The 14,208-nt window shown below is 43.6% G+C and overlaps 1 protein-coding gene across 2 annotated transcripts in view; it reads right to left on the reverse strand.

Moving 5' to 3' along the window:
• Positions 1-14,208, reverse strand: part of ARHGAP10 (Rho GTPase activating protein 10) — a 206,677-nt gene that overhangs the window by 15,917 nt on the left and 176,552 nt on the right. For both annotated transcript variants that reach the window (XM_014949825.1, XM_014949824.1), the window contains one exon: positions 9,409-9,568. In XM_014949825.1, the coding sequence (XP_014805311.1) occupies positions 9,409-9,568 (160 nt within the window). The remainder of the gene's footprint in view (positions 1-9,408; positions 9,569-14,208) is intronic.

Genomic DNA, 14,208 nt, shown 5'->3' on the forward strand with positions numbered 1-14,208 from the left:
GGAGGGCTGGGCTGTTCCCTCCCCTGCTTTTTGATGAATTCCCTTAATAGATCTCAGCTGCAGGGAAAGCACCGCAGCACGGCTCCTGAAGTCGCCTGTCACCTCCAGCTCCCGGTTACCCAGCGAGACATCACCCTCTAGGATCCAGCAGGGGGGAAAAGAAAAAAAAAAAAACATTTTTCAATGGCAAAAGGGTCACCATGTTAAGGAGAAGAAGAAAAAAAAAATAAAAAAATTAATAGCTTTAAATATTAAGCACGTTCTAGAATTTCAGGGAGGGGGTTATTTACTGTACTTGGCTATCCCAGGAACCACTTCGTTTTATTATTAAAACAGAAGGTTTTACTCAATAGGAAAAACCAGTTCCAATGTTGCAGCAACAAACTGCTGGATTTTATTTTGTTTTTCTTGAAAATATTCTTGCGACAGCAAAGTTACCTTGCTACAAAGCTCTGCACGCCTTGTTTACCCAGATGATGATATATTAGAAAGTATTCTGTAGCTTATCATATAGCATCTCAACTTTAAGAAGGCATGTTGAAGAAATCCTTTCTCCTAAGGGCTAAAATGAGGGCAATGCATTCCTTGTGGGAGAGGGGAAAAAAAGAAAAAAGAAAAAAAAGCCTGATATATCCATATCTCTTTGAGAAAAAATGCTATTGTCTGGCATAGTGAACATAGGGAGAAGGAAGGGGGGAGGAAATGGCCTTATGGAAAATAAACTCGAGATTTTGTACTGATATTCAGAAACAAACTCCTGAAAACAAGATTTTATTGGATGTTTATCTGGCTGGTTCCTAAGGTAACACAGCTAAAGAGCAGGCTCTTATCTGGAGAGCGAGGAAGAGACTCTGTGAAAAGAATCCACGCTGCAACTCTTCAGGAAAAAAAAAAAAAATGAATAAAAAGGCAAAGTTACCTTGCTACAAAGCTCTGCACGCCTTGTTTACCCAGATGATGATATATTAGAAAGTATTCTGTAGCTTATCATATAGCATCTCAACTTTAAGAAGGCATGTTGAAGAAATCCTTTCTCCTAAGGGCTAAAACAAGGGCAATGCATTCCTTGTGGGAGAGGAGGAAAAAAAAGAAAAAAAAAAAAGATGAGGGCAATGCATTCCTTGTGGGAGAGGGGAAAAAAAGAAAAAAGAAAAAAAAGCCTGATATATCCATATCTCTTTGAGAAAAAATGCTATTGTCTGGCATAGTGAACATAGGGAGAAGGAAAGGGGGGGAAAATGGCCTTACGGAAAATAAACTAGAGATTTTTGTACTGATATTCAGAAACAAACTCCTGGGGGGGAGGAAATGGCCTTATGGAAAATAAACTCGAGATTTTGTACTGATATTCAGAAACAAACTCCTGAAAACAAGATTTTATTGGATGTTTATCTGGCTGGGTCCTAAGGTAACACAGCTAAAGAGCAGGCTCTTATCTGGAGAGCGAGGAAGAGACTCTGTGAAAAGAATCCACGCTGCAACTCTTCAGGAAAAAAAAAAAAAAAAAGAAAAAAAAGCCTGATAAATCCATATCTCTTTGAGAAAAAATGCTATTGTCTGGCATAGTGAACATAGGGAGAAGGAAAGGGGGGGAAAATGGCCTTACGGAAAATAAACTAGAGATTTTTGTACTGATATTCAGAAACAAACTCCTGAAAACAAGATTTTATTGGATGTTTATCTGGCTGGTTCCTAAGGTAACACAGCTAAAGAGCAGGCTCTTATCTGGAGAGCGAGGAAGAGACTCTGTGAAAAGAATCCACGCTGCAACTCTTCAGGAAAAAAAAAAAAAATGAATAAAAAGGGGGGTTGTTTCATAGAGGAGTTTGGCAGCCCCATGGCTGTCGTATCACAGCATCTGGCTGACAAACTCCATGGAAGTGTTCTTCAAAGGTTTCATTGTAAGACAGCACAGGAGAGATACCAAAAGTTGTCGGCTATTTCTGATTCAACAGGCAATCCAATACTCTCCACCCCCAGACAATGATCTCCCTGCATGTCTTAAACCCCCATGCCTTGGCGAGGTGAGGAGCAGAAAAAAGAAAATAAAAAAAAAAATACGTGGACAAAATTCTAGGAATTGTCACAGTTGGAGCAAAGCCGCAGAAAAATCCGGGAGACAAATCAGGGCAGAATTTCCTCCTCTGTGTTCCCTCTGAAAAGAAACTCCACCCTCAAAATTTAAAGTATGCAACGTGCACACAACATTCCTGAACCCTCATTGCTACAGAACACACCAGCCACTGAAACAAGTTCAACTTGGACTGCGAAGTCCCAGTGAAGTGGCTAGCACTTTGGTGAAACCAACTTTCATGCCAGCCCAGCAAATCTGAAGCCAAGGTCTGTAGCAGCTGGCCTAAGTTTAGGCATTTTTAAATAATAATTCACAGAATAGAAACACAGAATCTTCATGGTTGGAAGGGACCTTTGAGATCATCGAGTCCAACCACACACACACACACAAAAAACTCCAACCAACAACCTCAGGCACCAGAGCATGCCCTGAAGAGCCATGTCTACATGTTTCTTAAATCCCTCCAGGGATGGTGACTCCACCACCTCCCTGGGCAGGCCCTTCCAGTGCCTGACCACCCTCTCAGGAAAGTCATTCTTCCCAAGATCTCCTCTAAACCTCCCCTGCCCCAACTTCAGACCATTTCCTCTGCTCCTCTCATGATTCCCTTGGGAGAAGAGGCCAACCCCCACCTCTCTACACCCTCCTTTCAGGGAGCTGGAGAGGGCAAGGAGGTCTCCCCTCAGCCTCCTCTCCTCCAAACTCAACATGCCCACTTCCCTCAGCTTCTCCGCGTAGGACTTGTTCTCCAGACCCCTCCCCAGCTTGGTGGCTCTCCTCTGGACACGCTCCAGCACCTCAATGTCCTTCTTGTGGTGAGGGCATAGGCCTCGAGGTGAGGCCTCACCAGTGCCCAGTCCAGAGGCACCATCACTGCCCTGCTCCTGCTGGCCACACCGTTCCTGACACAGGCCAGGATGCTGGTGGCCTTCTTGGCCACCTGGGCTCCTGTTCAGATGGCTGTCCACCAACACCCCCAGGTCCTTTTCTGCCAGGCAGTTCCAGCCTGTAGCGTTGCCTGGGGTTGTTGTGACTGGAATGCGGGACCCGGCTTTTGGCCTTGTTGAACCTCATCCCATTGACCTTGGCCCATTGACCCAACCTGTCCAGGACCTGGTTCTTGGCCTTGTTGAACCTCATCCCATTGACCTTGGCCCATTGACCCAACCTGTCCAGCTCCCTCTGTAGGGAGGAGCCTTCTGACCCAAAAAGCAGACAGAGCAAAAACCAAGTATGTACATCTACAAGGTTACAGCGCACTGCTGTGTTCCCCAGAGTCATGAAAAGAAAAAAGGAGAGAGAGGAGAGGAGAGGAGGAAAAAAACCAAGAAAAAAAGAAACTTTATCTCATCTCAGGGGTTGCATCCACATCCCTCCCTTCCCTGGGCGCACGTTGTGCTTCTCCTCTGCTCACCCAGAGGTGCTGCTGTCAAAGTCCAGCTGCCCAGCCCACCTGGACGAGCAGGAGATGGCAAAGTCTGCACCGTGTGAAGCCCACAATTAAATTGTATTATGCCTGTTTCAAAAGGAGCTGCAAAAAGGAGGGCTATTGCTCCGCTTGCATAACGAAAAGGGGACGAGAAGAAGTGCCTGCTGCGCTAAAACCCGCTCCCAAACTGCTGAGTCACTGGAGAGGTGGCAGCTGAAACACACAAAAAAAACCCCCAAAACTGCAAAATAAGCACAATGAGGGACGAGCAACGGCTCTGTACCTGGGCTGCGCCTGCTGCAGCTGCTGAAGCACCTTCTTTTAATAAAATGTCATGGTGACATTAGGTATTATGCAAAAGTTTTTCCAAGACGCTGAAACCGAAGTCACTCATCGTTTATGTAAAATTGCAAATTCACACCACTGCCAGAAAGCACAAAAAAAAAAAAGTAACTCTTCCAATTTTAAGGAGACTATAGACGCAGTCTACTGATGTGGAGGTAACAAGGCTGACGGGAATTCATTCAGCAGTCAAACAAAATTAGTAACTATCTCCAAGGCTTCTATTATGTGCAGAACGCCACCGTTTCTGCCCTCCCTTGCCATCTGATGGCTCTTTTAACATCAGTTTGCTCACGGGGAATTTGAACAGCCTTGAGATTTCACCAAGAGCAAGTAGCTTCTTCCCAGCCTGGTCACAAAGATCCTGAAAGCACTCGGGATGCTGCAGAGCACGGCTCTCATCACCATTTTGAAAGCCTCTGTGGGTATTAAAAACTCAAACACGATGCCTGTAGTGTAGCACATATACACCAGTGAGCTAGGAAATGCAATATTTCAGTGTCAGGAGAACCAATAAAGAAGAACTGCAAAAGAAATGAAAGAAAGACTGGGTTATTTTCTCTGCCACTGGTCCCTTGCATATTTCTGCAAAGCCATTTACGTTGGTGCTTCTGCTTCTCCTCTGGGTCTTGAGTATCTTCAGTTTTTGACTGCCAAGACAAATACTAAAAGCCATTTATGTTGGTGCTTCTGCTTCTCCTCCAGGTCTTGAGTATCTTCAGTTTTTGACTGCCAAGACAAATACTCCTACAGCATCCCGAGGTGGGACTCAGTTTGAAAACTATGAATCTTACTATTCTGAGCCCAGAAATATAACTGCTTTAACAAGCTGTGCACCCCAACTCCTCTACACACTCAATGAAGAAATATGAGAGTCAGGATGGTTTCCATTCCCTCTAGCTGCAAAATCCCAAAGTCTTACAGAGGGAAAGAGGAAGGGGCAAGGTAAACAGATACTCAAGATACACATCTTACACCATGACTCCATCCAGGACAACCATCAGAAGTCACCATGTTCCAGTTCCCTAGGAAACCCAGAAACTCTGCAGTCTCAGATCCCAAAAATGAACCATCCAGATGAGGAACGAGACACTAATTTTCATTATCTGAACGAAGACGAGATCATGCAGATAATGTAGGGGACTTCCAACCAAAAAGGAAGACTCCAACCCAATTCTGACAACCCAACACTGTGAGAGGTAAGTCTGTAAGCTCTGTAGATAAGTCCTGGCATAGGGCATTGTACAGTAAGCACAAACAGATCTCATGACCACAGTGGGCTGTTACAGTAACAAATCTTTCCTTATCAGAAAAAGATCCCCAGAAAGATTAATTACAACACATACCAAGTCCAGGGAACACCAAGTGTTCAGATTTTTTTGGTTCATTCTGAGGTCAAGTGAAAACAGACATGAGGCAGTCCACAGTGGCCACAAAGATGGTTGGAAGTTTGCTCAGTTAGGGTTGGGGTTTTTTGTGTAAAGCCAGGTCAGAAACATATTATGGGCAAATCACAAAAATATATCTGTTCCTTATGGAGGGAATAGAGTTACAATACATGACCTGCTTGTTAAACCCAAGGCACAACATAATATTACAGGCAAAGCACAAAAATATATCTATTCCTTATGGAGGGAATAAAGAGTTACAATACGTGACCTGCTTGTTAAACCCAAGGCACAACATGGCAAATATCACTGTATTTCTACATTCTTCTTTACAAAGGAAAATCCTGAAACAGGAATCCAGTGCCTCAAATAGCAGGAGATACAGGTCGAAGAAAACTGCTACAGAATGCCTACATGGACAACCACATTTCATCTAGAAGACACTGCTTACCTTCAGAATGCCAACTACGGTGGGTCTGAATTAGAAGGAACATGCAAGGAACTGGCTTCACCTAACACAAAAACTCTATTTTTTTTCCCCAGAACCGACTGCAGCTTTGAGGGCAATAATCATAGAATTGTCTCGCTTGGAACGGACCTTTAAGATCATCTAGTCCAACCATCAACCTAATGAGCATTTTGAGAATGTACTGCCACTGAAACTACACCAACGTCAGTCCCAAAACAGTCTGAAACACGCTCTCCCTTCCAGAAAGAGTAACCACCTCTGTCAGAGCAAAGCAGAGTGGAACCTGAGGAAGATAGATGGCTGTACAATGTTAATTCTGTAGCTTGAGGGCAAGTGTGTACAAAGACTTAAAGCAGAGAGGAGAAAGAAAGAATGCAAACACTTTGGTTAACATTAAACTGAGAGTGCCATTGCTGCTCTGCTGTAAAGGGAAAAAAAAGTCCATACCAGTGGGGAGCACTACAAGGGAGCAATAATCTATGCAGCTCACTACCATATTTATCAGTTTATGTCTGAAATTAGCTTGTGCTAGGTATCCTTGGATAGAAGAGATTTTCAAACATCAGGTAGAAAAGGTAATTTGCCCATCCTGGGCTACCTGGAGTTTGAGTCCCGTGTCTATATAAACTACTCCGTAACTTTGTGATTGACAGGGGGAAAAAAGTTCTACCACGCAGTGTATGGAAAAATAAAATGTAGTTATTTTTAGTATTTGGCTCTAGATGGAAGGATGAAGTTAAAAATATCTTCAGGAAAAAGGCTGAAAAAAGTTTAGGGTGCGAGATAACCTTAGGCCAGCAAACTTGGGTCTCTACTGAGAGCCACCCCTGCCGTGGGCAGTAAGAGCCAACCACCACCCAACTATCTACTGACCTTTTGACAACACAGGGCATAAGTTTGACCCAAACAGAACTTTCAAAGGACATTTAGGATCAGGCAGACACACACAGGCACAAAAACCAAGAGGTTAGTGGGGCTTCAAAATGTCACAGGCATGAAAACCAAGAGGTTAGTGGGGCTTCAAAATGGCACATACATGAAAACATTACCTTCCAGTTGCACCCTACACACAGCTCATATTTAAATACTGACAATTGAGCAGTGAGGGCTTTGGGAGACATTTCAGATCAGGGGTATAGCCCTGGCACTCTTAGCTTCTCTCACCACTCTGGCCATGTAATCTCCCTCCTGGTGGCAGCTGGGAGGTGAAGGTGTTATTTGCTTTCATTTGGTGCTCCTTCTCACCGTGCTGGAAGCTGTAGCTTCTTTTGTTTTTAAAGGTGGGCCAAGGAAAGGGCAGGCATCACAAAAAAACTCTGTCAGGAAACATCATGGTGACAACAGCTATCATGCAGGAAAAAACAAGCTTTTCCTTTCTTGAAAACAAATACCACAAAAAGTATTCTTGCTCCTCCATCACGTGTTGTTGCTTAAAGCCAACTACTGATATAAAGCAACCTTGGAATATCTGACATATCCTGACCCACAATGCAACATCCCTCCCCCGGGAACCAACGCAAGCAACTCTTCTTCCACAAAGAAGTCACCATCACCTTGTTGACTACATAACTCCATAGTGATGGATCTCTTACAAGTAACACCCATGTGTTACAAACATCAGCGCGAACTTGAGAAACCGGATCCTCTTGTATTTCCATCTCCCCTGGACTCAGGATGCTATTTACTGGAGCTCAAGTGAAGACCTGCAATACCATTTTAGAGAAGATACTGAGACTTGAAGAACTGTTCCAATTTGGCACCAAACGCAAAACATTCTGAAACTCTGCACAAACAGAAAGGCCTGTTCTCTACCTAATTCTGGGATAATCTAATTTATGAGAATAGTCTATGACCAAAGCAGAGTTCAACAGCCAATGCTACATTTCTAGGAGCTGTGAGAACGACCACAGCTACACAACGGCGAGTCAACCACCTCCTCCCCCTGCCCACAGGACCCCATGATGCACCATGACTGCTGCCCACCAAGTACATTCTCCATTCCTGACATCTACCTCTGCTGTTCTGGGTTTGTTTTTTTGTTGGGTTTGGTTTTGGGGCTTTTTTTCCCCCTAAGGCAAGGCCCTCTGAGTCATCAGAACTAGAAATGGAAGAGAAGCCAATCCAGGGTGAGAAAGTAGAGGAAAAAAAGAATGTATGGTTCCCAGACTACTCTCTGTCACTGTCCAGGCTTGTTCCAGAGGTAGCCCTTAAGCAAACTTCAGAGACAGGTGAGTGGAAGACAGAAACTACTTCTGACAAATCATCTAGCTGCACGTACCAGGCACTTTTTTCTTCCAAACAGAGCTGTTTACTTATTCTTTCTAACCGAGGACAAAACCTCAAATCATCAAAGTTTCCAAAACAGCAGTACAGTACAATTTTTGATGAAAATTACCAAAATTTGCAAAAAACCGCAATGTTCCTTCAAACACGTGAAGGTCCTGAGCCCTCTGGATAAAACCAACACTTCCTTCTATTCTCTGAAGTGACAACATGAATGTTCTGCTAACACTGTAGTTTGTTCCTTAACAAGCTATGCTTGCTTTCATGGACATTCCAGTTTTATACCATCCACAGCACGTTTTCCACCTCTTTTCATCAAATACAACTTATTTTAAATCCCACCCACTACTAGAGGACAGTACAAGAGGAGAAGGAAAGAGTAACTTCAGTCCTCTACTGAAGAAACCACATTTATGTAAAATACCTATAAATATGGAACTCTTTCAATACTTATGAGAAGATACTGCTCTAGCTAATAAGCACTCTGATCAGCAGTTAATTATTTGTGTGTGCATATAGGAATATAAAGCCATCATATGGCTTATATCTATACATTCTCATGTGTTACATACACCTACACGTATATTTTACACACTTGCTTCAGCAACAAAACAGGCTGCTCAGAATGCCATTGTGGAAAATATTTGTAACAAAGCTTTTCTCCAGACCTGCTCCTTCCATCTTCTTGGCACCGAAGGCTGGAAAACTTTGTCTTGATACGTTCAAGTTTGCATTAATAGCAAACCAGAGACTTCAATTCTAGTTCAACTTCTGATTTAAAAAACAAGTTGTGTTCAGCTTCTTTGTGTATCAGACTCGAACATGGATTACAGAGATAGGTCTAACATTGTAAAGTCAATTTTGGCTAAACTGAAGTCATGCTCAAACCCAGAACATCTACAGAGTCTACTGAAAGTGACCGACTTTCATTGCAAAATAAATAAAAACAGGCATTTAATTAGTTAAAAAGATACTAACAATAATAATGTTCTTAGACAACAGCACCTGAGTGCACACAGACTACAGTGTATTTATCCAAACCCAGAGTTTGACCCTAAATCTTAATTGCCCTGCATCTAAGTATAGCTTAGCACTGTCTTGGAATAAAACTAGGCTAACACATCGTACAGGGAATAATTTACATATTTATTGCCTAAATAAAAAACATTTACAATTTTATAACAGGCTACAGTAAAATGCACTAGGTTTCTGTAGAAAAAAAGAAAATTTCTTTCCTACAAACATTCAAGTAGCCTCTAAGCTCCACCACAACATATAAACACATACTTTTTTGTAGCAGAAGAAAACAAACACAATTATATGTAATTTCGAAAAATCACTTGCTTGCCACCACACTGAAAAGGGAAATGTGTGCACAACCATAATAGTCGAAAAATAGTTACTGAATATTCAGGTTACTTACAGATTTGTCCAGCCTGCAAGATCTCCACTGTCCATAATAAGGTGATTTCCATCCAGGAGTCCGGGGGGACTGCTAGAGAAGGCAGGTGTTGGAGACTGGGAAGACAGAGAATCCATGCTCCCAGTTGGGGTGTCTTCTCTAGGAGAGCTGTGACTGTCAGCTAGAAAAGAGAGCACAGGTCAGAAGGATACTAAAAGAATCTTCTCATGAACCAAAGAAGCTGCTTTGGTAACAGTGTCCTGAAACATAGACAAGAAGAAACCATACTGTCCCATCTTTACAGGATATTTTGGAGGACAAGAAATCCCCCAGCATTTCCCAAAAGATACCATTGTACAATTTCCCCCACCCCTACCAACAAGTTATCTTCACAGCATAACGTATTCCCTGTCACCTTTTCAACTTGTGTTTTATGAGGACGAAACACTAGATTTTGGGGGCTTATTTTTAGACAAATGCATCACTTCAGATAAGAAAATAGTTTAGGCTAGATGCATTTGCATGTCTCTCTAAAAACACAGTCTCTAAAAATGATCTAATACACACTTGAGGGAATGATTGCTCTCAAGTACCATAAGCACGATCCGATCAAACATGAAACAATGAAATTTAAAAAGGTCAGAACAAGTAGGAGATCTCTAAAAAACATGCAATACCCAAGAACGTTACTTTTATTACTCCTTTTCAATAGCATTACTTTTCAGAGAACTCATTGTATTCTGGTCTATTTGTTTTCATAGGCTACTCTTAGAATATTACTCAGGACGCAACACATTGGGATATGATTGCTTAAGAAAACGTTAAAGGAACACCATTTCTAGTCCATGAGCACCAAAAAAAAGCTACCAATGTGGCACAGCCTTCATCACAAACCATGCTGACACATCCAGCTAAACAGCACGTTCTTCACCAAAAAGGTAACTTTCACTCACATCGCTTTTAAAGAATCACAGAGTCACATGGGGTTGGAAGGGACCTCTGGAGATCATCTAGTCCAACCCCCTGCCAAAGCAGGGCCACCCAGAGCAGGTCCACAGGAACGTGTCCAGGTGGGTTTGGAATGTCTCCAGAGAAGGAGACTCCACCACCTCCCTGGGCAGCCTCTGCCAGGGCTCTGCCACCCTCACAGCAAAGAAGTTCCTCCTCATCTTTAGGTGGAACTTCTTACAGGCAAGTATGTGCCCATTTCCTCTTGTCCTGTCCCTGGGCACCACTCAAAAAAAGACCATGTCATCCTGACACACACCCCCCTTTCAGTATTTATAAGCCTTGATCAGATTCCCCCTCAGCCTTCTCTTCTCCAGACTCAAAAGACCCAAGTCCCTCAGCCCCTCCTAGTAGGAGAGATGCTTCAGGCCCCTCATCATCTCTGTAGCCCTCTGCTGTCCCCTCTCCAGCAGTTCCCTGTCCTTCTGGAACTGGGGAGCCCAGAACTGGACCCAGTGCTCCAGATAGGGCCTCACCAGCGCAGAGCAGAGGGGCAGGATGACCTCCCTCAACCTGATGGTCACCCTCTTCTTGATGCCCCCCAGGATGCCATTGGGCTTCTTGGCCACAAGGACACATGGTCATCCTATTGTCCACCAGGACTCCCAGGTCTTTCTCCTCAGAGCTGCTCTCCAGCAGGTCAGCCCCCACCCTGTCCTGGTGCAGGGGGTTATTTCTCCCCAGGTGCAGCACCCACACTTGTCTTTTTCCTTTTTAATTTTTTATTTGAACAACAGTTGCTCACTTGTCTTTTTCATTTTTAATTTTTTATTTGAACAACAGTTGCTCATGTTATGAATTCTAAAGGAGGTGTATGAGGACGATTGCAAACCCTAAAATGCCCAGCAAAGCTAAGCCCACAGTCTCAAATGGGGCCTGTGGCTGTTTTCAGAATATTAATATGCAAAAGTAATAAGATTCATTTTCAGCCACCCTTTACAAGGCTCCCTGCATCCTTTCCTTTCCTTATCTGCCCATCCCACCCACTCCCACTCGTGAACACAGCCCACAGCTCTGCTAAACACCACCACCACCATGTACCTCTAGAGCAGATCAGACACCGCTGACCCCACAGTCTTTGGTTAAAAAGAGTTCTGCTCCTTTGGGGTCAAAAGCTTTGGGGGGGGAAAAAAAGAACAGCAAAGCCCTAACACAGCATCACAATAATATGATCAAAAGCTATTAAAATATTGTGCTTGGTTGATGAGTGATATCTCTTACATACAGTACTGTACAAGACACAGTCCTATACAATATTACTTTCTAATTCTAAACGAATTAGCATCAGTGCAGTGAAGAACTGAGCTTAATTCTATCACACCAAGCTAAGCACTACTGTTGCCATGATTTCTTTCATTTATTATTTTTTTCCTGCTTAATTAAAAACCTAACAACAACGAAAGGCGGGCGACGAAAAGCCACCTCAGCTGGATAAAATCCTTCTCACAACTTTCTTACTGCCTCAACCAGTTCGATTCTTTCTGCTTCAAAAAGTAGAAAGCTAACAAAGCACTCGCCCGCTTCCCCAGCCGTCTCATCCTCCTCCCCCCCCTCCTCTCCCAGCAGCTCTCAGAAAGAGATTTCCCTAGAGAGCAAAATGACATACAACTAAAAACACCACAATGATAAAAGTGATCATCTGGAAATTTCTCCCTAAAGCAGCTGCTAATTTAAGGATCTAAATTAGCCTGTAGTAATAAAGTATAATAAGCTCCGAGGAGGAGAACGTTAAGCTGGGAAGGTGAGTCACTGGCATCCCAGCCCGACCCTGCTCAGCCGGGCCACGACGCTGCCGCTCACGTTGGCGTGGCATGAGAATCGTAGGAGTGCCAGGTGAAAGCTAATTAATTACAGCTCATTTGCAGACGTATGTGTCACAATGATAAACACCTGAGAGATTAGACAGCAAGATGGCAATTTTACTTTATAAAGAAATTGAATTCCTTAAAACTAAATAGATTTAAGTCCTTTTAATTCACAGAGTCACATGGGGTTGGAAGGGACCGAAATAGATTTAAGTCCTTTTAATTGACAGAATGACATGGGGTTGGAAGAGACTTCTGGAGATCATCCAGTCCAACCCCCTGCCAAAGCAGGGCCACCCAGAGCAGGTCCCACAGGAACGTGTCCAGGCAGGTTTGAATGTCTCCAGAGAAGGAGACTCCACCACCTCCCTGGGCAGCCTCTGCCAGGGCTCTGCCACCCTCACAGCAAAGAAGTTCCTCCTCATGTTTAGGTGGAACTTCTTATAGTCAAGGTTGTGCCCATTTCCTTTTGTCCTGTCTCTGGGCACCACTGCAAATAGACTGGCCCCATCCTCTTGACTTCCTCCCTCTAAGTATTTATAAGCATTGATCAGATCCCCCCTCAGTCTTCTCTTCTCCAGACTCAAAAGACCCAAGTCCCTCAGCCTCTCCTTGTAAGGGAGATGCTCCAGGCCCCTCATCATCTTTGTAGCCCTCTGCTGTCCCCTCTCCAGCAGTTCCCTCTCCTTCTGAAACTGGGGAGCCCAGAACTGGTCCCAGTGCTCCAGATGGGGCCTCCCCAGGGCAGAGCAGAGAGGCAGTCGATCTGCTGGTCACACTCTTCTTGATGTACCCCAGGATGCCATTGGCCTTCTTGGCCACCAAGGGCACATGGTGATCCTGTTATCCACCAGGACTCATGGTCTTTCTCCTCAGAGGTGCTCTCCAGCAGGTCAGCCCCCAACCTGTACTGGTGCAGGGGGTATTTCTCCCCAGGTGACTAAAAAGACCCAAGTCCCTCAGCCTCTCCTCGTAAGGAAGATGCTCCAGGCCCCTCATCATCTTTGTAGCTCTAATTCATCACAATCTCTTTTCAAAGTGGAAGTATCAATGCAACCCAGGTTACCAGAATACATATACAGTATTAGAAGGCCACGTTTACCTCAACCATTCACTTAAACAGCAGTAGAAAGGAATATTAATCCATTCTTTAATATTATGAACATGACCAACGCACCACACCTCCCTACAGAAAGCAGAGGTCTTTCTGTTGAGTCGTTTCTCAGAGCACATAGAAAAGGTGAAAAAATGCTAAACACTTCAGTCACGCACAGTAGGGCCTACACTGGGGACTGCAGTACACAGGCAACTGCATTTGACGTTATCATAAATGAAACTGTGCCTTAAATCTTTCCTCAAATTTTACTCCTTCCTTCCTGAGCCAGTGTTTTCTCACAGCGTCGCACTCTCACGAATAAAGATTGGGGTTTGAATACTGAAAACAAATCCAGTATTAAAACAGGAAGACAGGGATTAAGTGAACACCCTCTAAAAACATGTTTAAAGATACTTCACATTTCTGATGTTTTCAATTATCTCTTTTTGTAAAGTAAAATACCTTTAGTCAGGAAAAGGCAATTCTGTATAACGGCAAAACCAGATGATCAACGATCATCCAGCACACTTTCATGAAAACAATATGTGCTGCTCAAAACCTAAGTCTTCGAAATACAGCATCATTGCTCTAATTTCTGCAGTAGAAATATTTCACCCTGCATGTCTGTGACAAAAAGTTCTGCTAACTTCAAAAATCACAGTAACTCCTGCACACGGCAGAGGCCATAGAACTGTATCTAGTTATCTCTCTATTAAGCTCAATAACCTGCCTTTGATTAATCTCGTGTTGGGCTAAACTATCTTCCAAAGAGTCTTTGTCTGAAGACATCATCAGATGATAAAGGTAATGAACTGATATTCCCTGATTAATGCACGTACCTTCACTTTGTTAGGCTTTCTTTTCAGGCATGACCCATGCAATATGCATTGCTAATAACTATAGGATCTCTCA

This window comes from Calidris pugnax, unplaced genomic scaffold (assembly GCF_001431845.1).
Source record: "Calidris pugnax isolate Ruff unplaced genomic scaffold, ASM143184v1 scaffold42, whole genome shotgun sequence".
NCBI lineage: Eukaryota > Metazoa > Chordata > Aves > Charadriiformes > Scolopacidae > Calidris > Calidris pugnax.